This window comes from Balaenoptera ricei, chromosome 1 (genome assembly GCF_028023285.1).
Source record: "Balaenoptera ricei isolate mBalRic1 chromosome 1, mBalRic1.hap2, whole genome shotgun sequence".
Lineage (NCBI taxonomy): Eukaryota > Metazoa > Chordata > Mammalia > Artiodactyla > Balaenopteridae > Balaenoptera > Balaenoptera ricei.
The window spans coordinates 30,750,243-30,777,729 of NC_082639.1; the positions used below are offsets into that span (position 1 = coordinate 30,750,243).

The following is a 27,487-nucleotide window of genomic DNA, read 5'->3' on the forward strand; positions in this document are numbered from 1 at the left end:
CTCCGTGAAATGGAAAAATACCCGCCCCATAGGATTTCTGGGAAGATTTCTTTTGAGATACATATAATCACGCGGTTCTGCCGGACCGGAGGGCCCCTCCCCCACAGGGCGCCGAGGGTGCGCCCGCCCGGCGCGCGGCCCCCACCCGGGAAGGCTGCTGGCGGTACGTGAGCGCCTCAGCCCGCGCCGCAGCCAGTGCGCAAGAATCGGGCTCCGACGGTCTGGACCGCGGAGCCCAGACCGCAGGCCGCCGAGAGCGCAGGGGCAGGGGCGTCGGACGCCGGGAGAGGGGAGCAGCGCTCCGCCCCATCTCCCCATTTTGGGGGATAGCCCCCCTCGCTCATTCCCGCCCCCGCCCTTGAATCACGGGGAGGCGGGGCCATGACCCATTCATGCCGGGAATCGGATCCAGATGTTCCCGCGGCGCGTGCAGCTGCATCCTTGCCTTTTTTGGCAAAAAACATGCGGCCGCGAGCGGATCCCGGGCCGCCTCCGCTAATCCTCGGGAAGAGGGGGAAGGGGGCTGAGGGTCTGGGCCCAGATTGGGGATCCGCACCCGGTGCTCGGCGGGGTTTGGGGAGGGATGGTAAGGGAGGGGGGCGATTTGTACTCGACGGAGAACCCAACGCCGTCGGCCCGCCCTGCTACCGTCCGGAACCTCCCCCAAACCCCTCCCTTCCCCACTCGGAGGAAAAAGCCCTTTGCCAGCAGGGGAGAAGCCAGCTAAGACTGAGAGGGACAGTAGCGGCCGCGGGGATCCCCTTTCACGGGAGAGATTTCCCACCCCGCCTGGCAGCTTCCTCCTCTGCCCTACATGGAGGAGGTCGAGGTCGGGAAGAGCCTCCGAGTCCCGTGGTGTGCGAAGGAATCTTCCCTGCCCCTCCACCCCCAGACAAACACACAGAGGCCTTCGCTTCCTCATACTGCTTTATTGCAGAATCTGAAAGGGGGGTGAGCCAAACCCACCCCTCTGTCCATCTCTGGGCAAAATGGAGCTGAAATGAAATGAAACGAGAAAACACTCGACAACAAGGGCTGGGCAAAACCCTGTACCCTAGGACCCCCTAACCAGTGAACCCCTGATGTGCTGCCCAGACAGCCCCATCCCTGGCAATAGCGGTGGGATGGGGGTGGGGAGTGTTAAGCCTGAGTATAGTCCACTTCTGAGGACTTCTCAGGCACCCATAGGAGACCTAAAGTCTTCAGGGGAGAAGTCTAGATTGAAGGGGGCTGGGGTCCCAGAGCCCTGATTTAGGGAGAGGGCTTCGTCTGGGAAGCCGGACCATAGGGGAGAGGACTGAGTTCTGGAGTTCAGGCTTGGGGAGGGGATTTGAATGATGGAGCCTCCGTAAGAGCCCAAGTTTGGGGGCCCTGGGTCAAGAAGTACCAGATTGGGGATGTTGGAGTGGGGAGGCTGAATCCTGGAGCCCAGGGGTAGCCCCAATTTGGGGAGGGGCTGGGTCCCAGAGGTGGTTTGGAAAAGGAGCCTTAGTCCTGGAGCCCTGGTTTGGGAGGGCCTGGGCCCAGGAGCCCTGGCTCAGGGCCCCGCCTGGCTGCAGCCCTGGCACAGCACTTGGTCTCCGTCCGGCACGAAGCCCTGGCCCACCAGGGAGGTGGAGCATCGGGCGCAGGAGAAGCAGCTGTGGTGCCAGTGGCGGTCTTCAAAGGACACATACTTGCCTTCACCGAGTCCTGGAGGGAGGCTGGCGGTTAGCTCTGCGATCTGGAGGGCGGTCCTGTCCCTCGGCCTCACCCAGTACCAGGTCCCATTCCCTTGCCTACACTCTACCCACTCTGTCCTTTGACCCTTTGTCCCACCTGTGATGGGGCGCTTGCAGCTGCTGCACTTGGGTGCAAAGAGTTCTCCAAAACAGGCCACACAGTAGGGATCGTCATCTCGGGAGGTGAACTGCTGCCCTGCCAGGGGCGTCTGGCAGCCGGTGCAGACCAGGCATTCCCGATGCCAGGGCTGGTCACGGTATGTCACGCCACCCTGCGTCAGTGTCTGTGGGGTGGCGTCTGTCAGCAGGGGGAGTGGGGATTCCTACCCCACGACAGAGCCTTGCTCACCCCACCCCTGTGTGCCCTGGACCTCGGCACCCCCGCCCCGCCGGCCCAGCCCCCACCTTGCTGCAGCGGGCGCAGCGAGGAGCAAACTTGTTCTCATAGCAGGGCACGCAGTAGTGAGCACCCTTGTCGGGCACAAAGGAACGGGAGCCCAGCGGCTGCTCACAGCTGCTGCAGAGGAAGCAGTGCTCATGCCATGTCTGGCCTCCGTACTCCAGCTTCCGGGATCCTGTGGGGAACAGGGGTCCCACTCAGAGGCTGAGTCCCGAGCTCCTGAGTGCCACCCACTGCCGCCCCCCCGAGGAGGGTCCCCGCTGCTCCCACAGCCTACAGGGTGGTGTCCATGCATTTGCAGCAGGATCCCCACCGCATATACTGCACATGCTAACCACCTCCCCCCAACACTGGATATGCTGGCTAAGCACGTGCTAGGCCCCCATGAACTAGACCTGAGGGTTTGGCATAGGTGAAGTCCCCACGTGTACCAGAATATGACGATCTCAGCATACGCCGGGCCTCCAGGTCACAGGCACGATGACTCAGTATATGCTAAGCGCTTATATACCAGATGTGATAGTGTGAGCACACACACAAAGACCCCATATACGAGGCAAGCAAGTCCCTGCCCACACAGAGTTCTGCCCTGGACGTGATAGATTCAGAACATAATAAGCCCCGGCATATCCTAATCATGCCAATATCCACGTGTTCTAAATCCTCACATTCTATTAGCCATGCAGGTTGCCATACGTGTTAAGCCCTTTATTTATAGGTCTTTGCACACACCAAGCCCCAATGCAACAAACACTGACAGTCTCAGCACACTCGTAGCTCCTATGTGTGCCAAACATGCTAAGCCCCCAGGTGTGTATCACGCGTGTCAGTCCCTGTGCGTGCTAAGCTCCCAAGAGCAAATAAGCACGACAGATCCTGCACACAGTAAATTTCCAGGAATGAGCTGCGTGTGCAGGTCTTTACCAAGCCTCCATGTTGTATCAGACAGGCACGCCAGTCCCTTACAAGAACCCTACACAGATGCCAGGCATGCCAGTCCCACGCACAACGAGCCCCTGGGAGCCCCCGGGAACATACCGGGCATGACAGTCTCCCCGCAGGCGGAGCACTGTGAGGAGAAGGCACTGCAGTAGCAGTCGTTACAGAGCAGCTCGCTGTCCTGGCAGGTGAAGGGCTCGTCGGCCAGGGAGCGCTGGCAGCGGCAGCAGCGGAAGCAACCCTCATGGAAGTGGCGGTCTTCGTAGAACAGCTCCTGTGTGGAGCACAGCAGGGGCACTGGCACCTTCGCCCCCTCCTGCCAGCCTCCACCCACTCCCTGCCCTGTGTGGTCCAGTCCTTACCCTCGAGTCGTGCCCGATAAGCTGCTGGCACTCGGCGCACGTGTTGGCGAAGGTGTTGTCATAGCAGGGCACACAGTAGGGTCCGTTGTCTGTCTGGATGTATTTGCGCCCGTACAGGGACTCGCTGCATTTTGCACAGTCAAAGGCCTCGCTCATGATGGCTGTGAGTGAGCCCTGTTAGGGACACAAGGTGGGGCAGGGGTCACCCAGAGGGGCTGTGGCTTAGCCCATTGCATTTAAAAAAGAGCAAGAACTAGGCATAGGAAATGCCAGGTCAGAGCAGGTGGTGATGGGGAATGGGTGTTTCTGGGAACACAAAGAGTCCTGCATGTTTATTTCTGTATTTAACGTTGGGGATGAGAGGGGGTCAGGAAAAAACCAGGAAGCAGAAGTTCTTTTCTTATCTTGGCCCTGGCAGAACTGGGGGGAGGGGGCTTTTCCTGGGTCAGTGACTCATTTCCTGCCCCTGCATTTAGCCTGAGTTTAGCTTCCACTGTCCCTACTGTCCCCAAGGGGGTAAGAGCAAGGACACGGAGCCACCCCACCCTATCCCATATGAACAGCGCTCTCACCCTCTCCTGACTCCCAGGAAGGGACCCTAGGGGTATACCCAGAGCTCTGGAGTGGGGAGCTTAGGGATGAGAATGGGGCTGTTCGCACCCCACCCCCCAAACCCCAACCAGGAAACAGCTGAATGTAAGAAGGATGCTGGGCCAGTGAATGGTGGAGGTGGAGGAGGCTGATGGGAGAAATCACATTGGGCCTCCCCTCCCAGGAGAATCCAGCAACAAGGACTTCAGAGGCTCAGCGTAGGTTTAAGCAGGAAGGAAATCCTGCAAGCTGGACACAGCCAAGCTTCCCCAGCTGGACCCTCTGCCCTCACCCCCTCCACCTCCCGCTGGGTCTCTGGTCACACCAGCCTGGGCAGCCTTGGCCTGCAACATCTGCAGCAGCTGTGGCAGCACAGATGGCCAGATGTCAGGTTTTGCCAGCAACAGGGGAGGAAAAAAGGGAAATGAGATGCTTGGGGACGGAGAGGGGAACTGGACATTATGCAGTGTGCCTCCTGCTGTCTCCTGCCGGTCATCACTCCTGGCAGTGACTGGCAAAGCCCCAGAATCTTTCCAACCCCTGGGTCATTATTTCCCTCTCCCTGCCTCTGGGAGAGACAGCCTCTCCCCAGCTTTTTTAAGGGTTTGGGGCCGGGGGAGTGAAGGGCGAGAGAGTGGGAGCCACTGAAGACATTTCCTCTCCAATCAGGCCCCCCTACGGTGGAGAGTCAGGCAAGGGAGAGCCCTGAGTGCTGTTGCTGCAGACACCCAGCCCCCCACCAAACCTCAGACACTTTCCATTTTCTCAGGAACAAAGCATGTTTGTGGGATGAGGTCATCCACACAGCTGCCTCTGCAGCAGGAGCTTGGGGAGTAGGGAGGGTTAGGAAGTGGGGTTCCCAGTCCCTTCTGCTGCCCCTGATTCCAGTCTCTAGCCCCAAATTCAGAGCTCCCCACCTCCAGTCTCCTCCATCACGAAGCCTGCTCTCTGAGGACTGGGATCCCGGGGTGGGTGGAGAGGAACCACTTGGACCCTAGGAAGGGGATGTTCTCACAGCTGCAGATGAGCCCCAGGAGTACAAAGGAACCCACCAAAACACTCCTCTACATTAGACCCCAGTAACTGGCAGTCCCCAGAGCCCGGCCTGGCTCAAGCTGAAGGAAAAGCCCTCCTTTTCTCAGTCACCCCCCGCAGGAAATTCTAGCCAACAAGCGTGGCTCTGGTTTGGAGTTCAGACTCCAGGCGCCAGAAGACGCCCCAAGCCTAGGGGGCCTGGCTCTTCTGAAGGGGTGGCTCACGAACCCACAGCTGCCCTTCTGTACAGTGGGAGGACACTCAGTTCATACCCCAGGCCAGGGCATGAGGTCGCCAGGAGCTGGGGTCTTCAGATCCGGGACTTCTGGGCTGGGGGCTATGCTGGAGGGTGGAGGGTATCCCTCCACCTCAGTCCACTCCCCGCCATTCAGGCCTGGGTTTCCTCTGGCCCAACATCTGAGGGTTGCCTGGGCTGTGAGCCACTGGGCAGCGGGGGCCACACAGGTGGAGTGTGGCCATGCATCCGTCCACGAGTGCCCTGGGCCCTTCCTTCCTTCCTGGCTTGGCCCCCAACAGCTCCGTCACCTTCCCAGGTCCAAACTAGCCCTAGGTCTGCCCACTGGGAGGCAGTCACCACTCTGAGACAGGGGCACCCCAAATAGGGTATGGGCGTGGCTTCTGTTTCTTTCCCAGAATCCCCTAGTCTGTCCAGCTGGGCTCTGGTGAGGACAGAGTGAAGGGCAATATCAAGGCCCACCTGTCTCTGCCCTTTGTCTGCCCCTCCCCCCACTTTCCCTGGCAGGACTGGGGGACTAAAGGGAGCCAGGCCTGTATTCCTTCACGGCTGGTAGGGGGGTCGGGGGGAGAGCGCTCAGTCTGCCAGATGGCTCTCAGCCGCTGCCCCCAACACACACACCCACCTACACCTGACCCAGACACACACATCGGACCCCTCCCCGTGAACCTCCTGCAGCTCAAAATGGCTGGATAAATGGCCGTGGCATGTGCTGTGTAGAGGCTTGAGCTGTGAAATATAAACCTGGGTGATCTTGGGCAAGTCACTTAAGCTCCCTGAGCCTGCTTCCCCATCTAATATTACCTCCTACCTCCTAGGGTTGTTGCCAGGCTTAAATGTGATGATACTTGGAAAGCACCTGGGAGATACTAAGTAGTCAGTAAATGGTAGCTCTTAGTGTTTTATTATTAGCCCCTCACTCATACGGGGGTCAGTCAACAGTTTCTCAGCCAGGCCTGGGTCGGGGGGCTCGCCTGGGACTTGACCTTGACATTCTCAGCGGGGGCCCAGGGAGAGAACAAAAAGGGAACCCCCTAGTTCTGCTGGGGGAGCTGAAGAGGCCCAGGCCGTGGGGCTCACTGAGACCAGTGGGGCCAGTCTGACTCCAGTGAGCATAACTCTGAAACCCCCAACACAGGTACACAGGTGTACACACCTGCATGCTGCTTTGCCTCTCACAAAGGGCATTCCCACCCACCCACCATCTATCAGATCGCACAAAGGGCAGGCAGGATAGGGTATCATCCTCATTTTACAGCTGAGCACAGAGGCCAGGGACAGGGCAGGGGCATGCCCAAAGTCACTCAGGTATCAGAGAGCCCAGGTCCCCTGCCTCCCAGCCTGGAGTCCTTTCCCGTTTCCCTAGAAATGGTGGTGGACGGGGTGGTCAGCGTTTAAGAGCAGGGGGACAGGAGATGCTGGATGATATCACTAGTACAAGAGCCTGGCTCTTCTCCCCAGCTGCCAGCCCTGTGACTGGAAGACACCCAGAAGTGTTTCCAAGTACCCATGCCAACCGCTCAACCCCTTCGCCCCCCTCCAACCCCCACTGTCCAGGAGGACCCTGGCCAGGTCCCACAGCTGTGACTCAGGATCAGAAGAGACCCCTCCCCCAGCTTCCAGGAGTTGACAGGGGACTTGAGGGGAGAAATCAAACTCCCCCCACCCTCACCCCTGCTACTAGGCGTCCACCCCAAACTCTCCACTCTCTTCCCCGCCCCCGCCATGGGGCCTGGGAGTCAGAGCGGTTTGGGAGAAGGGGGTGGGAAGCAGGATCCAGCAGCTGCTCTCGGGACAGAAGAGGAACAGTTCATTCACCCCGGGTCCCCCAGGGCTGAAGCAGCGCGTCCAAGATTTGAGTTTAAAAATAAGTTGGGGCTGTCTCAGAGAGTGTGTAGGGCTCCTTCGAGTCTTACTGTCTCATGTCTCAGGTCCTCTGCCTCATGGGGGCTCAGATGGCCCAGTGTTTCTGTTTCCCCACGTCCTCCCTTCCCAATCTTTCAGGCCTGAGTCCCGCGGGGTCTGTCTTGAAAACTGTCACTGCCCCTCCATGACATCTGTCTCTTGGCGTCTAGCTCTGCTCCACTCAGCACGTCTGTGTCTGTACACTTCAGCAGCTGTCTGTATGTTTCCGTGTCTCTGTGTCTCTGACTGGCTATCTCCCCACGGCAGCCTCTGTGGATTTCTACCACTGTCTGCCCAAGTCTTGGCATCTCAAGGGTCTCTAAAGGGTGGAATGTCTTGGTCCCTACCCACCGCCCTTCTCTATCTCTTAGCATCTCTGTATGCCTGAGTGTGTCTGTCTCCAGTCTCTGGATGTCTTCCTAGGCCTCTCAGAGGCTGGTTTACCACAAGGCTAATGAAGCTTAAGCTTCGGGGCCCCTCATTTGCCCAGAACCCTCCAAGACCCTGGAAAGGGCTGACAACACGTCTGGGGTCACTGCATGCTTTTTCCTAAAATGCTCCGCTCCACAAAACCTGGGTCGGACCCTATGCCTCGGGTCTGTCTCCCGGTGACTCTACGCCCAAGTCTCTGTCCTTGTTTCGGGTATCTCCGCAGCCTCCTTGTCTAAGCTCGCCGCTCCTGTCTTGTCTCGGTCTCTTGCTCCACCGGGCGTTCTGGAAGCCGGTTTCTCGAACCCTCCCGGTCTCTCTCGACTCTCGCTTTTCCATTTCAAACTTGGCCCCCTGCCCCACCTAACTGGCGTTGCAGCGCCCGGAGCGGTACGGTTCCGGGAGCGCCCCCCGGGGCTCGGCGCCCGCGCGCCACCGGCTCCTAGCGTGTTCCCTGCGCCCGCGACCGGACCCAAGCGGGGGCAGGGGGCGGGGGCCGCGGCTGCCCTTAACCCCCGGCTGACCGCCTCTCCTTTCCCGCCAGAGGGCGGGGGCCGGGAGCCGGGATGGGGAGCCGGGCTCGGCGGGGAGCTCACCTCGAGGCAGGCGGCTGGAGCGGGGCGCGGCGCTCGCGTGGGGCGGGAGAGGGGGTGGTGGTGGCGGGCAGCCGGCGCCGCGTCCCTCGGCGCCTCCTACCTGCGGGCCGGGCCGAGCGGGACCGAGCAAGCTGCCGGCGAGGCTGCCGGCGGCGCACGGACTGTGTGGGCGAGTGGGAGCGCGGCCCCAAGCCCTCCCCGAGGAAGTGAGCGCGGGGGCCCGCCCCGCCCGGACCCCGCCCCCGGCCTCCCCTGCCCGCGGGGTGCGGACCCCGCCCCCGGCCCTCGTCCTGGAGGCTGGGGGCCAGACCCCGCCCCCACCTCCCTTTTAGGCTGGAGCGTGCCGCAGCCCCCTGGGCCCGCCGGGCCTAACCTGGCTCTACCAACCTTCCTGGGCGGCCAGGACCCCGCCCCTGTCCCCTCCCTGCAGCTTTTGCTGTCCTCCTTCTCTTTCCCCACTCTCCTTATCTCCCCCCACCCCGGTCCCCAGCGGCTAGCTGTATTCAGTCTCAGGCAAGGGATACAGGAGGCAGCCGACCAAGGTCCATTTGGGGACCGAGAGAGTCCTCATGCCCTTTTCGTGTCCCCGCCCCCTCGCAGTTTACCCCCAGGGATCACACTCAGCCCTAATTTGTAAAAGAGGACTTATTCCAGCCTGGAGGAGGGGGTGGTTTTGACCCTGCTGTCGCGGCCCTGTCAGTGGGAACGAAGGTGTTCTCTGCAAACAAGGAGTGAAGTTTAAGGACCCCCTCTATAGGGCCTTGACCTTCAAAGGGCTTTATTCCACAACTCTGAATGGTGAAAACAGAAGTAACCACCTTTTCACCTCCAGCTGCATCGTGGGACAGAGAAATACTCCCTTGGTCTCCACAGTGCCCAGGAACAGTTTTGACCTTTGAGGCCTTAGGGGAGACCCTAATCCTTGGCCCCATGATTTTTGAGCTTCTCAGGAAGGGGTGTGAGGGGTGTGCAAGGATGGGGCGCTGCAGGGGCGGTGGAGGGAAGTCCTCCTCCCCGACCTCTACAGTTTCCAACCTTCTGGCTTCCTCCCTGTGCCCTGCCCGGGCGGGAGGACTGAAGTCTGCCAGGGACACAAGGCCCCTCCAGGTCCTTGAGGCCGCCCCCCCCACCCTGGGATCCTCAGGCTTGTCACTAGGAATAAATAGCCTCGATCTGGAAGGGTGGGGGAGGGAGGAGGCGGCTCTGCTGTGCTGTTAGCAAAACAAGAGACAGCAAACCAACCCTGGAAATACCCTCCTCAGAGTCTAGAGTAGAGATTCAGGTGCCCACAGAGGCTCTCCCATCCCACAGGCTGGGTCCTGCCAAGCTCTCAGAGCAGAGACTCATTCCCTCCCAGGCTGGGGCTGCTGAGTACCCTCCTCTCCCACTTCTGAATCACACGCCTACCTTCCTGGGTCCCAAGTCACACTTGAGGCCAGGTTTCCTTTCAAAATTAACTAATTCCTTATTGTTGTTTTTCCTGATGCCTAAACTGTAGGTGCCATGAGGGCAGGGATTGCATACTTCTGGTTCACCACTGCATTCTCAGTACCTACTCCAATGTCTGGCACGTAAAAAATATCTGATGAATGAATGAGTGATGGACACTGCTTCCATTTGGACTCCCACACCCCAGATTGGACCACAGGCACATGCTATCTGGAGCCCAGGGAGGGCGCAGCCAGCCCATGGGTGGGCCTTGCTCTGGAATTTGCCTTGCAGGTGTAGGAGACTACTAGCCCAGGGGAGTGCAGGGAAGACTGCCTGGCTGGAGGAGATGGCAAGAAGGGGTTTGCTCAGGGGTGAGGGGAGGGCAAAGGTGAGCATCCTTCAGAAAGGGAGGAGTTATGAGTGAGTAAGGAAGGTGCTGGATCAAAGGTAGGGTTGGGGGTGGGGTCTCTTTTTTTTTTTTTTAACTGAAGTACAGTTGATTTACAATGTTGTGTTAATTCTGCTGTACAGCAAAGTGATTTGGGGTCTCTGGTTTTACTCACGGCTTGAATCTCCGATGAGCAGCCTGAATAAGAGCCAATATTTCCTGAGTTCTTACTTTGCACCAGTCCCTGCCTAAGCACTTTACATATATTAATGCACTTGATTTCCAACAACTTTGTGAAATATGTATTTTTATCCTTGATTTAAGGATGAGAACATGGAGGCACAGAGAGAGTAAGTAACCTGCCAAGGGTGACACAGCTAACAGTAGAAAAGCCTGGATTCAAATCCAGACAGTCAAATGTCAAAGCTCCTTATGCCAAAAAAAGAGCTTAATCATTAGGCTCTATCGCCTCTGTAGTCATTTAACCTCTTGAAGCCTCAGTCTGTCATCTGTTCAGAGTGGGGGACTCCCTGTATCACAGCATTCTTGTGAGGATTGGATGAAAGCACACAGTAGGTATTCAACATGTGGGACACTCCCTCCACTCCAACACTCTCTTTCCTGGTCAAGTGTTAAGATTCTGCTTCTTGGACTTGGAGTCTGGAGGCCCAGAAAAGTTCGGAGACTTTTGATTTGGCCCAGACTGAGAGAGGGAGACTGGTGTAGGGCAGGTTCTGTATCCTTTCCCCTCCCCATTTCCAGCTCCCCAGTAGGCTCACATTTCCCTGCGTGCTCTAATTTCCGTTGGCCCAGGTGGACGTGCCCCAGGGAGGTCTAGGGATCAGCCTCATGGACTCCCTGTTCCTGTCCCCCATCAGTCCTCCCCCCCTCCCAGGGAACAGGTGTGTCTGACGGGGGCTGGAAGCAGAGCCTGAGCGCTGGCTGACTGGCCTTGGGTGAGTGGGATCTGGTTGTCCCTTCCCTCACCCTGGAGGCCCCCCGCCCCCACCCTTCCTTATCTTGTTCAGGGTCTCCCAGCTGTTCTCTCACCTTGGAAGGGTTTACAAAAGGAGGCTCTGGGTGACTGACGACTGGCAAGACTCTCATGGTTTCCTCTGGGTGCTGAATCACTCTCTGATGCTTGTAACCACAAGCTCTCCTCCCCCCAGTGAGAAAACTCCCTTCCTTCTCTGGTGTATTGCTCACTCTTGCCCGTTGGGCTGCCTACAGCCCGTGCAGGCCTCCTAGCTGAGCAGACACCCTCTTTCAGATTGCCCAGAAAGACTTGCCTAGTGACCCCAAGCCTGGCAATGGGTCTGTGGGTGCAGAGGGTAAAATGAGTGACTGCTACAGAGCATGGGGGAGGAAGAGTAGAGGGAGAACTAACCTATGCTTAAATGCCAACTACACGCAGGGCACCGTGCTAAGTGGCAGTCATTACTTCCTTCAGTTCTTACAAAAGCCACATGAGGTGGTTATTATTACTATCACTGTTTTACGGAGTAGTACATGGGGCTCAGAGAGTTTGACAAAGTGGCCCTAAACCACAAGCTGATACGTGGTGGATGTGCAATTCAAATCTGGGGCTGACTTGAAGGCCCACCCCCGCTTCCAGTGTGCAGAGCTGCCTTCTCCTGGGTATCCCTGCCACTCAATGCCTTCTTCAGGGGAAGGTGGCAGGAGCTACTAGGGCTGCCACTTTGTCACTCTGCCTGATGGCTGGGCTTCTTAATTGAGATGAGGCTGGAAAGGTGGGCATGGGCCAGATCATGAAGGGCCTTATCTTTCAATGGTTAAGTAACAAATAAGATGGAATTTTGCTAATGCATGTGGCCTTAGTTGGGCAAGCCTCAGACTCAGAGGCAGGAAAAAACTTTTCACATAGCAGATCTCAGCTACTTTCAGCTTTTACACGCCCAGTGGCCTACTGGATTCACACCTCTAGGGACTGAGGAGAGGATTTCTCCAGAGCTCCTCAGCTGGAGAGATGAGCACTGTCATGAGAAATGGGTGCAGTTACAGAACTTGCTGAAGTTTAGTTTCACGTGGTGGAAAAGAAGCCAAATGCCTCTGGAATGTTCTGCTGTGCTCAACCCTTTCTCAATCCTTACAGGTAGGTTTAGTAATACTAATAATAACAATAATAGCTCTAATTGATCGTGAACTTGCAGATGGGTGAACACAGTATTAAGGACTTTAAACATATTATTTCATTTAATCCTCACAACAATCCTGTAGGTATAGTATTATTACTTCCATTTTACACATGCGAGACTAAGGTTCAGTGAAGCTAACTTTGTCTTGGCTGGTAACAGTTAGGATTAGAACACACCTCCATGGTTTATGGTCCTAATCATTACATTGTACTGCCTCTGACACTCATTCTGTCAGCCACACCTTGAGGGTGTGAGGGACTTAGAACTTTACAACTAATGCCATGATATAACTCCTCAGTTCAACTATGAGCCCTTTGACGGCCCTATGAGGAGAGCAGTGCGTGCTGTTATTATCCTTGTTTTATGGATGAGAGAAATGATGCTCATTAAAGCCAAGTAACTGTGTGCATGTGCGATTGGGGCAAATTCTGGACCAAAAGATACAAAAAGACCAAAAAAAAACCCAACTGCCACTTCTGAAGAGCCAGGAGCAAAAAACGGGTGCCGGAAGCAAAAGCAGGGTACTGCGCATGGCCCCTGCACTCAACACCACAAAGGCATGGGCAGAACACACCTAAGCCACCCCTCTGGCCTGACCCCTGGACACACCCCTACCCTCACCCCATATAAGGAACCAGCTTACCACGCCCACCGTTCCGGGAGCAAGCAAGGGAAACTGTTACTTGTTTTTGCTCCCTCCTGCAGCTGCAGGGGCCCCAATGAAGCCTTGTCTGAATTTCTTATCTGGCCTCTAGCCAATTTCTATTGACTGGGGAAGGCCAGGAATCCTGGTCCGTATCAAAGCGACCTGTCAGAAGTCACACAGCCAGTACATGGCAGAGCCAGACATGGTTTTAAGCATGCTTGTCTCTCTATAGAGTGCTCTTTCCGGTGCACCAGAAAACTCACAGGGCCCCTAGCTTTTTTTTTTTTTTTTAAATTATTATTATTGGAGTACAGTTGCTTTACAATATTGTGTTACTTTCTGCTATACAGCAAGGTGAATTAGCTATACATATACATATATCCCCCTCTTTTTTTTTAAAGCTTGATGGTATTCACATAGCTTAATTTGTGTCATGCTTTATTTATTTATTTATTTAATTTATTTATGGCTGTGTTGGGTCTTCGTTTCTGTGCGAGGGCTTTCTCTAGTTGTGGCAAGCGGGGGCCACTCTTCATCGCGGTGCGCGTACCTCTCACTATCACGGCTTCTCTTGTTGCGGAGCACAGGCTCCAGACGCGCAGGCTCAGTTAACTGTGGCTCACGGGCCCAGCTGCTCCGCGGCATGTGGGATCTTCCCAGACCAGGGCTCGAACCCGTGTCCCCTGCATTGGCAGGCAGATTCTCAACCACTGCGCCACCAGGGAAGCCCTATCCCCTCTTTTTTGAATTTCCTTCCCATTTAGGTCACCACAGAGCATTGAGTAGAGTTTCCTGTGCTATAGTCAGTTCTAAAATAGTTACCTATCTTATACCTGGCAGTGTATACAAATACACCGCATAAACACGGCAAACGGAGCAGAGCTGTAGTTGACTGCACATGCGCACACTCCAGGCCCAGCTCAGCCCAAGGGCAGTGCCAGCCACGGTGCTCCCAGGTGCCAACGGAGCGGATCACGAAGGCGAACTCACCGTACACGTGGACAGGCTCTGGCGAATAAGAACTGGCTGTTGTAGAGTCACGAGGCTAGACCTAGAGAACTACACTTCCCAGAAGCAGCCTGGGGTAGACGCCTTTCGCTAGATGACGTACTTCCGGAAAAGCAGGCGCTGGATAGGCTGCAGAAAGGAAGGGGGCGGTTCTAAACCTCTGGCGGCTCGGCCTATATCCGGTAGGGTCAGTGGACGAGGCGGTGCGGAACCGGCGTTGTCTACTGAGCTTTTCCAGGACTGAGCCGACATGGCGGCGGCTTTTCGGAAAGCGGCTAAGTCGCGGCAGCGGGAACACCGAGAGCGAAGCCAGGTAGGACCGCACAGGCCTCACGAACTCTGGCCGGTGGCCCCATGTGCTATTCTCGCCCCGGCCCTACCCACCCACCCAGCTGCGGGTCCTGGCCTTTTCTGTGCGGAGATGTTGCTTGTAAATACATGCAAATATATGCTGACGACGCAGGCGTGGCTGGGGCGGACCCTCGCGGTTCGGGGAGGAGGGGGTGGTCGTTCTCGCTAGGAGAGCACAGCTGTCCCTATTCCTGGGAGATAATCAAAGCTATCTTGCAAGGTTTCATTGAAGTAGTTAAATGAGATACTGTGTGTAAAGTACTTGATCCTCTCTGGGGAAGTTGAGGTCAAAGTTCACACAGCCAATAAGTGTCCCCGCTGGAACTGGAATCCACATCTAAAGATGCTCAGCTCTGTCCGCTGCGTATGTGGGCTGATCCCGAAGAAATTGGTGTTAATTAATGTGCTATCATCATCATGCTTGGGCTTTGAGGTCCATGAAGATCTGCACGTACGCTTTTTGTTTATGTCTCACCATGTAATGTTGGTGTTTTCCAACCCCATTATACAGATGAGGAAACTGAGGTCCAAAGAACAGAATTGACTTGCCCAGTCACAAACACCAAATTCAGACCGAATGAACAATTGCAGGACTTCTGTGGAGGGTGTGTCTGTGTGGAGAGGTTGAGTGGAAATTCATTTAATATATGCAGAGTCAATTTATTCTTCTGTTCTCAGGAATCACACAATATCTGATCCAGAAAGGCCCTTAGGGATGTCTGGTGCAATTTCATTTTACAGATGGGGAAGAGAAAGAGAAGGATGTGTCTAAAGCTGTGTCACTGATGGATGGGCTGGAACTAAGGCCTCCCAACCACAGTTCAGTCTTCCTGCTTAATAGCATTTATCAGACATTTATTGTGCACTTGCTGTATGCTCAGTGGTGTGCTGGGAGTAGTGTATTGATAATTTGCCATCTTGTTTGGACCCCTGTGTGGATCTATCTAAAAATAATAACAGCTAGAAGTGCTTTCTGTGTGCCAGAGCCAGACAAAGTGCAAAATGCTTTACCCTTATTATCTCATTTATCTCTCAAGAGTGTGTGGAAGTAGGTACCATTATTTTCTTATATTTGCAGATGGGGAAGCTGAGGCTCAGATAGGTTAAGTAATTTGCCCAAAGACATACAGCTGTAGGTGGCAATCAACAAAGCCAGGGATCAGACCAAGTGTTTTGAATCCAGAGGGTACTAAAAGTTGAATAAAGAAGCAACTTTATAAGAGATGCATAAAAAAATGACCAATGAGAGGGGGAAAAAAAAAAGGGGGGGGGGAAACCCAAATTAAAAAACAGGAAAGAGGAGAGATGATGAGAGAAAGCATCACAGTGAAACTTGTTGGACTTGGAAGGCAATGATAATAGCTGTCACTTTTTAAAAAAATTTTTATTTTATTTATTTTTGGCTGTGTTGGGTCTTCGTTGCTGAGCGCGGGCTTTCTCTAGTTGCGGCGAGCGGGGGCTACTCTTCATCGTGTTGCGCGGGCTTCTCTTTATGGTGGCGTCTCTTGTTTCGGAGCACGGGCTCTAGGCGCACGGGCTTCAGTAGTTGTGGCTCGCGGGCTCTAGAGCGCAGGCTCAGTAGTGGCGCACGGGCCTAGTTGCTCCGCGGCACGTGGGATCTTCCCAGACCAGGGCTCGAACCCATGTCCCTTGCATTGGCAGGCGGATTCTTAACCACTGTGCCACGAGGGAAGTCCCATAACTGTCACTTTTTGAGCACTGACTGTATGCTAGGTACAGCCCAACATGCTGTACAAGGATTATCTTGTATAATCCTACAGCATTCCTGTGAGGCAGATGTTATCCTCATTTGTATCAATACAAATGAGGAATCTGATGCCTAAAGAGGTTGAATAGTGTGTCCAAAGGCACAGTTGTGGGTAGTTGATTTGGATTCATAGAGAAGACAGAGGCAAAGAGCATGACATGGCCATGTCTGAGTGGGAATAGAGGGTCTTTGTGGGAGAGGTGAGGAGGAGGCCATGCTGGAAAGGTTGGTAAACACATTGACGGGAGCACTCCCTATTTGGGTAAAGTTTGGACTTTATCTTATAGGTCCTCACTGAGGCACTGGGGGAGCTCTGGAAGATACATTGGTATGGAGGGGGTAATTACGTGAACTATTTCAGATTCAGTGCTAGGCTTCCTCCTGGCAGGTGTACATTCAAGTGGACATGACAGATTTCAAGATTTCTGCCTCACTTTGTTGCTCTTTTGACCCTTGAGTTTTCTTTCTCTATTCTCTGTCAACTTCTCTTTGTCTGCTATAATTAAAATAGTAATGATCAAGAGAGGGCTTGGGTATTATTTTAAATATTGAGTTATTTCTTGCATCACTTCAAGGATAGAGGATGAGAGAGGAGACTGTTAAAAATCCCACCCAGGGACTTCCCTGGTGGCGCAATGGTTAAGAATCCACCTGCCAAGGCAGGGGACATGGGTTCGAGCCCTGGTCCGGGAAGATCCCACATGCCACGGAGCAACTAAGCCCATGTGCCACAACTACTGAGCCTGCACTCTAGAGGCCGCGAGCCACAACTACTGAGCCTGCGTGCCACAACTACTGAAGCCCGCACACCTAGAGCCCGTGCTCCACAGTAAGAGAAGCCACTGCAGTGAGAAGCCCACACGCCACGACAGAGTAGCCCCTGCTCACCGCAACTAGAGAAAGCCTGTGTGCAGCGACGAAGACCCAATGCATCCAACAAGTAAATAAAGAAATAAATAAAAAAAAATTCCACTCAAGTTATTATGCAAGTTTAAACAGTAGAGAAGTTTATGTACTGCCTCAAACATCGAGAATATTCAAAGTGGAAGAGGATGCAGTGTAGGAGGGTGGGGAAGAGCAGACTGTGGCCCCAGATAGAATAAGTCTCGTTCTAGCTTTGCCACTTACTAGTTCTGTCTGTGTTCTTGGGCAAGTTCTCTAAACCTCATTCCCTTTTTGGAAAATTGGGATAACAGTAGTGCCTGCTTTATCCACTTTCCATGATTGTTTGGGGATAAATGACATTGTGTGTAATGAGCATAGCAGATTGCTTTGTAACAGTATTTCTTTTTTTTTTTTCACCTTGATAAAAATGTTATTTACTCATGTTACATACTCATCCTAACAAGAGAACAGGAATTTTTTTTACCTTCTGGGAATGTCAAAACTCCTAGATTTTACAAAGCAACGTAAAAGTACATACAAATTCTTTTATTTTAATTTAAAAAAATTTTTGGAAGTGTAGGGTCTTCATTGCTGTGCGCAGGCTTTCTCTAGTTGCAGTGAGTGAGGGCTACTCTTCGTTGTGATGCGGGGGCTTCTCATTGTGGTGGATTCTCTTGTTGCGGAGCACGGGCTCTAGGCACGTGGGCTCAGTAGTTGTGGCTCGCGGGCTCTAGAGCGCAGGCTCAGTAGTTGTGGCGCATGGGCTTAGTTGCTCTGCGGCATGTGGGATCTTCCCGGACCAGGGATCGAACGCATGTCCCCTGCATTGGCAGGCGGATTCGTAACCACTGTGCCACCAGGAAGTCCCCATACAAATTCTTTATAGTGATTTTCTTTTCTTTCTTTTAATTTTATATTCTCAGATTTGCCCAAAATGTAACGGTAATTCTTAATAAATGTGGCCTATTATGATGATGTGTAGGCAAAAGCATCTAGCACTGACCTTGCCGTAGGTTAAGTGCTCAAGGAGTGGTAGCTTGTAGAAAGATAATAGCAAGATTTAATCCTTGTACCTTCATGCTATCCAAGTTCTGTATCAGAGAAAGTATTTTCTGTCACACTCTCATGCTTAGTACAGAAGTTAGAATAATAACTACACATATGCTGGGCACCTGCTATGTGCCAGGCTGTGTGCGGGCAACTACCACTTACAGAGGCTCATTAAATCCTCAGGATAGTCGTGAGAAGTAGGTCTTATTGTTCTTATTTTATAGCTAGGAAACAGGAGCTCAGAGATGTTAAGTGAAGTGCCCAGAGTCACAGATTGTTAAGAGGTAAAGCTTGGATTTGAACCCAGTTCTTCAGACTCTAAATTTAGCTCTCTTAACCACAGTTGCTTCCCTGTTACTATGTTTTCCCTTCATAGTATTTTATAAACCCTTGGATTAAGTCTGTAGTAATTTTAGTACAACTGGCAACTGCTTTCTTAGTGCCGAGTCATTGTTGCCTTTCTCTGTCCTTAATAGGCCAAGAAGCCTACTATGGCCGTACTTGTGACCTCTCTGGCGCCTGCATGGCCTCTCATCCTTGGGCAGTGCCCAGTTGGGGGAGGGGAGGGAACAGGATAGCACATTGGCTGCCAGGACATGGATTTACTGAACGCTCCAGAGATTCTTGTTCCTGTCAGGTGTCCTGTTGATTCGGGTATGTGTTTGCTGAGGAAACTAAGCACTTTTTTTTTCCTTTTGTCTTCTAGCCCAGCTTTCGAAAACATCTGGGCCTGCTGGAGAAAAAGAAAGATTACAAACTTCGTGCAGAGTGAGTACAGTCTTTCTGGGAGCGGTGCTGCCAGAAAAGCTTACAGCCTCCCTGTACTACAGCTGAATTGCCTGAGTGTCCAGCAGGGGATGATTTCCTGCCATTGATAAAATGGCCAAAGCTCTGGCAGCCTGTCAGATACTTTTCTGCGACCCTAAACTTCTCTCTTTGTTTAGGCAGAGCGTTATTTATTTAACTGTAGTTGCATTGAGAATTTTTTTTATTATGTTGTTCCAGATCATTTTCTCAGAGTGGCTTTGGTTTGCTTCTGCCTTGGTGTTTGAGCTAAAAGCCGAATCTTTTTTCTCTCCCTTTTCCTGAAGTTCAAGATAGAATCTAACATTCCAGTTGTTGAGTCTCTTACATCACCATGTGTGGTGTGGAATGAAGACATGTGAAAGATGGATTCATGGGACTGAGTGTGGGTGATAATGAACTTTGAAAACATTTTATAAAACAATTATCCCTATTCTTCTTCTTCTTTAGCACTTTATTTACAAAATATTTTATAATTATTTGTTAGCCATGCATGTCAGCTGAGGTCCTTTTTATGCCCCCGGAGCAGCTGGTGATGGATTAAGTGGATTGCTCTGGGTCCCAGAGTTTTTCAGGCAAATAATAATAACTGAGTGCTGTTATTACGCCAGGCAGTGTTCTAAGAGAGTTGCCATTTTTACATGCATTTATTCCAGCAATCTTTGGGGATACTATTATTATCACACCCATTTCACAGATTAAATTGGGATGCAGAGTGGTTAACTAACTTATCCAAGATTACTCAGCCAGAAGTGGTGGAGTCAAGATTTCAACCCAGACAGTCTGGCTCCAGAGTCCACGATTCTAGTCACTATGCTATACTACAACGTGTAGTTTCTGAATCTTATTTGGTCACTTGGTGCCCAAGCTTGCATCAGAACCCCGTCTGAGGAGTTGTAATCTGTGCTTTGTTGGGTCTCTCCTTGTAATGATGTAGATGGCAGTAAAACTTACATGAAATGAGGACTGTTAATTTCAGGTAGAACAGGGATAGGAGAGGACCCACAAAGAGATGAGCTCAACATCTGACATTGGAGTGTGACATTGGAGTGTGGGTCGAATGTAGTCACTCCTTTGGCTTTTTTGAGTTTCATTTTGTATGTATCATTAGATGCTTGTAAAGTTTGCTTGTTGTGTTTTTTTTTTTTTTTCTTTTTTGCCATGAACCTTGTTTAACCTGCTTTTCAGTGACTACCGGAAAAAGCAAAAATACCTTAGAGCTCTCCGGAAGAAGGCTCTTGAAAAAAATCCAGATGAATTCTACTATAAAATGACTCGGGTTAAACTCCAGGTGGGTGCCTAATGGATCCGTTGGGTTTTGTTTTTCCCTGCAATGCCGTATGGCATGTGGGATCTTAGTACCCTAACCAGGGATTGAACCCATGCCCCCTGCAGTGGAAGCACAGAGTCTTAACCACTGGACTGCCAGGGCGGTCCCTCAGTTGGTGTTTTGAGCTCCAACTCAACAAGGAAAATAAGGATGAGGGAGGAGATGGATAGCTAGGATCCTGGGCTTTTTTTTTAGCTCTTCTCCAGTTGGTCAGGTGCTCCTGGTCATTATGCAAGGCAAAGCTGCCCCTTCATGAGCAGCATGCGTTTGGAGTTGTCTGATGCCTGGAGCTATTCTGAGAGGGTGATTGGAGGTGCTGAATTGAATGTGTGTCTTGGGGGCCTGGTGCATTGTGTTGCTGTTGAATGTAGCCTTTGGTTGTCTTTGTTCCAGCCTCGAACTATGCCAACAAGTTATTAATGATTTTAATCTAATAGGAAACGTATCTTTTAAATTTGGATTTTAGGATGGAGTTCATGTTATTAAGGAGACTAAGGAAGAAGTAACTCCAGAACAGCTGAAACTGATGAGAACTCAGGATGTCAAATATATAGAAATGAAAAGGGTTGCAGAAGCTAAGGTAACAACTAAAACTCTTTATTCTGATATGTTTTTGTTGGTTAAGAAGAGAAATAGAAATCCATTGATCTCAAGTTGTAAGTTGATTTCTTCTGGCATTTCTAATCTTAAAGTGCACTTAATTATGATAATGGTTTAAAAGTATAGTCAGCATGGTGGAGTGGAAAGAGGTCAAGTTTGAGACAGACTTAGGTTTAAACTCTGGCTCTGCCATTCATCAGCCCCATGATTATGGACAAATTAGCTTCCCTGGGGCTGTTTCCACATTTCTATCTCATAGGATTGTTGTAAGGATTAAATGAGTTTTGTGTAGTGCCTAGCTAGCCCCCTACCTGACGTGTGGTTGGTGCTTGATAAATTTTAGTGGTCCTTTTAAAAGAATGAAGCACATTCTCTGCTGGCTGGTGATAATGACGTGGAATGGTCTAAACTTGTGCAAATTCATTTCTGATACCCTAGAAGAACCCAATATAAAATGAGGCCATATTCTGTATCCTAGAAAATTGAAAGACTAAAATCAGAGCTCCATCTGCTGGATTTCCAGGGGAAGCAACAGAAGAAGCATGTGTTTTTTTTTGACACCAAAAAGGAAGGTATGAAATGTTTGAAAGTTTCTGGGACAGTCTAGCATATTGGTCTGTGTTGTTTGGTGTTAGAGACAGCACCTTAAGGATTGTCTTGACTTTTAGTCGAACAGTTTGATATTGCAACTCACCTGCGAACAGCCCCAGAACTAGTCGACAGAGTCTTTAACAGACCTACGATAGAGACCTTGCAGAAGGAGAAAGTGAAAGGAGTTAACAATCAGACTCGACTTAAGGTAATTTTCTCCATTTTTCTTCAGGTCTGAGTTTACGGGAATCTAGGTTCTTTTTTTTTTTTTTTTTCCCTACTGCATTTAAGATGATTATTTTTGAAAACTTACCAAGTTCTCTTAGAGAAGTGGAAGGAAGATTTGGTGATGGGAATGGAAGTGGAGGAGGGTTCCTTAGTTTCTAAGATTAGAGGACGTGTAGCATAGTGGTCAGGAGCTTACATTCTGGCCTTTAGGTCTGCATTTGTTTTGGGTTTTTTTTTGGCCATGCTGCGAGGCTTGCGGGATCTTAGTTCCCTGACCATGGATTGAACCCGGGCCCCAGCAAAGCACCGAGTCCTAACCTCTGGACCGCCAGGGGATTCCCTAGGTCTGCATTTGAATCCTACCTCTGACCCTGGGCTTTGTGCGTTCAATGTTTGTAACAGGTGCCAACAGTTTTAAAAGGCAGAGAAAGGAGGGGACACTGAAGATGAAGGGATTTGGTATACTTTGATATTAAACCTTTAACAGTGAATATGCATATCAGAAGGTCTTTCATGTTCTGCATTTGTACCCCAAATTTTGTATTGACTTGTCCTTACGGTGCTTTCCATCACTGTAACTGGGTTTGTGCAGAAGACATGCTTTTTCTCCAAGTCTTCTGGAGTTGAACTCTCACTTCTGACTGATTCATTTAAAAAAATGCTGTCAATGTGTTTCAGGCAGACAGCTGTTCTGTTTTGATTTGAATCATTTACACCGCATCAGCTTTGTTTAATTTCACAGCAGCTTCTCTAGCTCAGAGGCAGCTAAACTTGCTTTAGTAATATAAATACCCCTAATTAGTTTGATTATATTGGGTAATCCCACAAATCAACAGTCTGTGCAATAAAGTGAAAACAAAAGCTGTCTGAAACCACTGCTGTGAGACTATGCTAGAACTGGTGAATTGTTTAAATCTGAGGCCCAGTAATATTCCCCTCTGTGTAGCTAACACTTCCAGCCGAGGAGCCGGCTGACTGGTGTTCTAGTTTTAACCCTCTTGGTCACGTAGTTGTATTTTCAGTTAGCTGTGTCGCTGACACTTCTCAGGTATCGCAGCAGTCCCGAAAGAGACTGGTATTCCAAAGTCCTGTGTAGAATGGTTCACCATCTTACCTTTTGAAAAGTTGGGAAGGTTTGGATTGCCCTTTTTGTCTAGTGGTGTTGTTTCTTTTGACTGTCTTGTTTAAAGCAAAATTATTTTTATTAAGAGACTGCTGGTGGGTGGCTTGCAAGGGAATTTTTAGTCTGTAACTTGGAGGGGGTGGGCAATCCACGAATGGGCTTTAGGAAGTCTATGAACACCTTCTTTTCACCTTGAAATTTTGTGTGACTGGGTATATACGTGTGTATGAATTTGTACAAATACATATATGCATTTATGTCAAGAAAGAATCCAAAGCTTTCATCAGTTTCTCAGAGGTCTGTGATCCCCCCACACTGAAGGACCGTTGGTCTTTGAGGGGTCATCAGCAGTGAGAATTTTCAGGTCAGCTTCCACTGACAGAGTCCTTCTGCTTTCTGAGTTCCGCGGTTCTGACGCCAGCACACTGCCCGGTGGCCCTTCTCTGCTTCTCTACTCATTGTGTAGGGTTTCCAGCACTGGTTCATTCCTTCACATTAGGTAACCGGGACGCTCAGACAGCTCAGTGTAGTAGTGGAAAGATTCCTGGGATCTGTGAGACTCGAGGCGCAGTTCTGATTCTGCTCCAGGTGAACCTTGTGTCCATGGGCAAGTCTCCAGGGTTCCATGGAGCTCTGGAATGTGGTGTTCGTAAAATGGCCAACTTCAGAGTCTCTTGTTACGTTGATTCTGGGGTAAGGAGGGAATTGATGAAACCATTTATGCATTTGGGCCCAAGTGGATTAAGAAACAGTTTCTTACTCATTTTTATCCTGTTAATTGTTTTACTGAAAAATGTGTGTTTCTTCTGCAGCAAATAGCGAAAGAGAGGCAAAAGCAGTATAACTGCCTGACACAGCGGATTGAGCGCGAGAAGAAATTGTTTGTTATTGCACAGAAAATTCAGACTCGCAAAGATCTTCTGGTGAGGAGAGAGAGCCTTAGGCCTTCATTTTATTTTATTTTATTTTTTTCCTTGTAAAGTTCTAAACTGAGACTGGATTTCAGCTGTGTGTAAACCAACCCCATTGAAAATGTCTGCTCCTCAGGGGCAGTGGTTTGAGCCAGTGTCTGTTACTCTGACAGTGTTGAAATGTTCCTTGATTAAGGAGGTAATAAGGGGCTTGCTTATTAGTCAGTGCTTTGGAACAGCAAAGGGTAGGATCGGGTGGCATATGAACTTTATAGCTTATGAGCAGCTATCTGTAACATTTAAACAGGTTAATAAAACAGTGCGTGTCACTCACTGGTGTTTAAAAATAGACAACATTGTGTAGTTAAATAGCAGAGCTAAGGAATATAAGATGCCCCTTTCATATTATCATTCCTCTAAATGTCAAATTTTTCAGCTTTGCAGATCATTTTGGTCTGCCTTTCTCAACTGGGGTTCCGTAAGAGATGAAGCCCTACAAAATAATGATTTGAGTACCTTCTCAATTTTCACAAGAACTTCTGCACAGCCAGCCTCATTATAGATGCCCAGGGGAGAACTTGACTCATTGCGTCGGGGATGCCTTAGGACAAAGGGCTTTGTCTCTCTTGAACATTGAGACGGCTGAATTAGGGGCTTTCTAGTAGGTAGTTTATTAAACTTTCTGTTTTACACAGACCTCTCCTACTGTTTACTGGTAACTTTTTACTCTTTTGTAGGATAAAACTCGGAAGGTGAAGGTGAAGAAAGCAACAGTCAACTCCCCAGCTATTTACAAATTTGAGAGTCGTCGAAAACGTTGAAGTGTTATCGATAAGCCTTTTCATTCCACGTGGAAGAGTTTATGTTTTTTTTTTTCCAGTAACTTCAGATTCCACTGGTCTAAGTGACTTGGTTTTCCTGTTTATAACCATAATTTATTATAGATCTGACATTTGATGTGAACAGTGTTAAAGCCCCTTCCCCCGTCTAAATTGTTTGTGGGTTGTTGAATTGTTGAAATCAGTCTTTTTTTTGGCCGCTGCACGAAGCCTGCAGGATCCCAGGCCCAAGGCAGTGAAAGCACCAAGTCCCAGTCACTGGACCACCAAGGAATTCCCTGAAATCAGTCTTATTTTTATATACTTTCATTTTTTTTCATTATAAAAGTTACATAATCTTTTATATAGCAGATTTGGAAAACAAGTGAGTTCGTCTCTAATCCCAATGCTTATTCAAGAACGACAGACAACTGTTGTGTACTTAACTATGCTAGGAGGTTAGGGAAATGGAGGGGAACGACTATCAGAGCATTCTGGTTGATTTCCTCCATTTTGTAGAGGTTGGCACTGGTTTTTGTGTTTTGTAGTTGTAATTAAACACCTTTATGGCGTACTTTTTTCACTTACTATTAAATCATTAGCTCTTTTCCATTTTGTTACATCATTAAATTTTTTAAAGTAATATATGCTCATAGTAAAGACTAAAGTAAATATTTCTAATGTTTGCAAAATGTTTTAACCACTGGATAGACTGATTTTACCCTCATTCATTCTTAATTTATTGGATATTCAGGTGGCTGCATAAGTTAGCCAGGAAGGACTTTTTTCTTTTGCACTTTACAGCTGCAGATAGAAACCCTTGGAATTAGGAACTCACAGGGGCACCTCTTCTTTATTGATGAAGCTCAGATCAGAGCAGACCTGGCTCTCTGTTCCTGCCCTCCTGGCCAGCTCTTGATTCCAAGGCTATAAATGGCTTGGTACAGGCCTTCATCCGGAAATAGATACCCCAGCGTGTGCACGGCAGACACGTAGACCTCCCAGAGTCTCACCCTTCCCTTACCTGCCCACATAGGGCTGGGAGGCCGAGGCCAGTCAGGACAGGGCTGAGCGTGCTTAGAGCAGATGTGGGAGGAGCAGGATTCTGGGAGGCTTGCTTACACCTCACCCCCTGGAGGGGGAAGAGCAACACCCTTCTGCGGGTATTTAAAAAGAAAAATTATTCAAACTTAATAAATTCCTACGACTATTATGTTCTTATACAAAGCCTGAAATGAAAGCCTGTTTCCTAAGGGTGTACTCAGTGGGATTCGGATCTGGGAGCCCCAGAAAGCAGGAGGGAGGGCCAGGGGACTAGAAGCTAGCAGCTTTTGCCTTCAGGAAGGAAGTGCTTCCCAGTCTGGGAAGGCGCTGAGCTAAGTAAATGTTGACAGTCTTATGACAGAGGCGCCTGGAGACTTGAGACCTGAGTCAGGAAAGGGACTCATCACATGGGTGTTGGACAGAGGAGCAAACAGATCAAGCAGCAGTCTGTTCCTGGGACAGAACAGCTTGCTTGATACTGCTGCTGGGGCTCTCTTGCCCCCGCTGGGGAGGAAGGTGGGAGGAGGGTGGAGGTATACCTAAATGCCTTCTGGTGAAGCACACGCCCACGCAAAGGTGCACACTCTTTATAGGCTCTCAGGGTAGTAGATGCACAAGGCTTCGTAAACACAGGTGTGTGCACGAACACACCACTAGGGTTTCATGTACACATTCACAAGTCCTCAAATGCTATGTAGGTGCACAGGCCAAATGGAGCAGGAAGGTCCATCTTCTCTGAGTATGAAGTTCCAGGGTAGAAGTGATCAGAGCAACTCACTGCAAGGGAATAAAGCTAGGGGTCCTGAGCTGCTCTTAAACTGAAGGCTGTCTCCGAGGCCCGAGGATTCTAAGGGAAGAGATTGGCTGCCCCTGTGTTTAACCTAAGAGGCTCCAGCCTCATGGGTCCTGAAAATAGGCCAAGGGCTTTGACGTTTTAGTGCCCATTGGAACCTCAGACTTCTGGCTCCTTGCTTGGGAAAGAGACTGTTGTTTCTTTTGGATCCACCCCTCCAGGTCCAGGGGTGCTTTGGGCTCTTGGTGGCACCCTGCTGTGGCTGTGCCAGGGGGAATGTGGCAGCTTGCAGAGGTGGAGAACATTTTTCTTGGCAGGACACGTGTCGTTCAGGTTTGTACAATCCAAGTCTCCAAAGCAGCAGCTGCACAGGTGACATGGAAGCCCCAGGTCTTAGTCATGGTCCACTGCCACCTCTTAGGGCCCTTCTGATTGAAGCAGGAGACTGTTAGGCCTTACTGTATTTTTTTTTTAATTAATTTATTTTATTTATTTATTTTTGGCTGCGTTGGGTCTTTGTTGCCGAGCATGGGCTTTCCCTAGTTGCAGTGAGCGGGGGCTACTCTTTGCTGTGGTGCGCGGGCTTCTCATTGCGGTGGCTTGTCTTGTTGCGGAGCACGGGCTCTAGGCGTGTGGGCTCAGTAGTTGTGGCTCGCGGGCTCTAGAGCGCAGGCTCAGTAGTTGGCAGCGCGTGGGCTTAGCTGCTCCGCGGCATGTGGGATCTTCCCGGACCAGGGCTTGAACCTGTGTCCCCTGCATTGGCAGGCAGATTCTTAGCCACTGTGCCACCAGGGAAGCCCTGTAGTTTTGAATAAAATCTTTTACTGAACTGATTCCTGGCGACAGGGTGGGAAAGGGCCCAGTAGGTGGAGCTGCTGCCCCTTCGCTGGGGTTAGCTCTCAGGGTGCTGCTGTCGAAAGTGCCCAGTACTCCATAGGTGCTTAGTATGCATTTGTTTATTGGATTTAATGCCACATGGTAGAGCTCTTGTGAAAAAAGATTTTCTCCATCCCTGCTCCCCTAGCATAAGTGTGGCCCCCAAAGGACTGGGCAGGGAAGGGCTTTCCCTTCACCTTTCTAGTGAGGACCATGGAGGAAGCCTGTGTTGGAGTCCCAGGTCGTCCAGAGGGTGGTTCCACTGAGACATGGTGGGGTCTCCCCATGTGCAGTTCTGAGTGTCTGCTAACGGCTTGCTCTCTCCGCATGCTGCTGGCTGTGGGGCAGCAAACAATTAAGAGCTGCACGGCCTCCAGCAGGGGAGGCAGCCAGCAGATGCAGACTCGCCCTGCCTACCTGTGGAGGCCGGTGAGGCTGGGGCCTGTTGGGAC

At 50.8% G+C, this 27,487-nt stretch overlaps 2 protein-coding genes across 3 annotated transcripts; one reads left to right on the forward strand and one right to left on the reverse strand.

Annotated features, from left to right (window-relative positions):
• Positions 1 to 914: 914 nt before the first annotated feature.
• FHL3 (four and a half LIM domains 3) lies at positions 915 to 8,425 on the reverse strand. Of its 2 annotated transcripts, none has more exons than XM_059919382.1 (6): positions 8,335 to 8,425; positions 3,423 to 3,596; positions 3,160 to 3,334; positions 2,127 to 2,296; positions 1,819 to 2,005; positions 915 to 1,692 (listed from the first exon to the last, which is right to left on the reverse strand). In XM_059919382.1, exons 2-6 carry the CDS (start codon positions 3,576 to 3,578, stop codon positions 1,538 to 1,540), a joined length of 843 nt encoding a protein of 280 aa, XP_059775365.1. In that variant the 5' UTR covers positions 3,579 to 3,596; positions 8,335 to 8,425; the 3' UTR covers positions 915 to 1,537. The 2 variants fall into 2 exon arrangements, with proteins under 2 accessions (XP_059775365.1, XP_059775361.1); XM_059919378.1 differs by having other exon boundaries at positions 8,235 to 8,419.
• Positions 8,426 to 14,033: 5,608 nt separating this feature from the next.
• On the forward strand, positions 14,034 to 25,549 carry UTP11 (UTP11 small subunit processome component). Its single transcript, XM_059919387.1, has 8 exons — positions 14,034 to 14,176; positions 18,624 to 18,685; positions 19,910 to 20,012; positions 20,518 to 20,631; positions 21,130 to 21,223; positions 21,320 to 21,450; positions 23,406 to 23,516; positions 24,242 to 25,549. The coding sequence occupies exons 1-8, from the start codon at positions 14,114 to 14,116 to the stop codon at positions 24,323 to 24,325; spliced, it is 762 nt and encodes a 253-aa protein (XP_059775370.1). The 5' UTR covers positions 14,034 to 14,113; the 3' UTR covers positions 24,326 to 25,549.
• The last annotated feature ends 1,938 nt before the right edge of the window (positions 25,550 to 27,487 follow it).

Bases quoted from the DNA above. Each gene is read 5' to 3' on its own strand.
- FHL3 (XM_059919382.1), bottom strand. From the start codon at position 3,578: ATGAGCGAGGCCTTTGACTGTGCAAAATGCAGCGAGTCCCTGTACGGG. The intron at 2,297-3,159 runs GTATGTTCCCGG...TGTTCCCCACAG, and splicing joins CGGGGAGACTGTCATGCCCG to GATCCCGGAAGCTGGAGTAC. The intron at 2,006-2,126 runs GTGGGGGCTGGG...GCCACCCCACAG, and splicing joins GCTGCGCCCGCTGCAGCAAG to ACACTGACGCAGGGTGGCGT.
- UTP11 (XM_059919387.1), top strand. From the start codon at position 14,114: ATGGCGGCGGCTTTTCGGAAAGCGGCTAAGTCGCGGCAGCGGGAACAC. The intron at 14,177-18,623 runs GTAGGACCGCAC...TTTGTCTTCTAG, and splicing joins AACACCGAGAGCGAAGCCAG to CCCAGCTTTCGAAAACATCT. The intron at 20,632-21,129 runs GTAACAACTAAA...TCTGTATCCTAG, and splicing joins AAAGGGTTGCAGAAGCTAAG to AAAATTGAAAGACTAAAATC.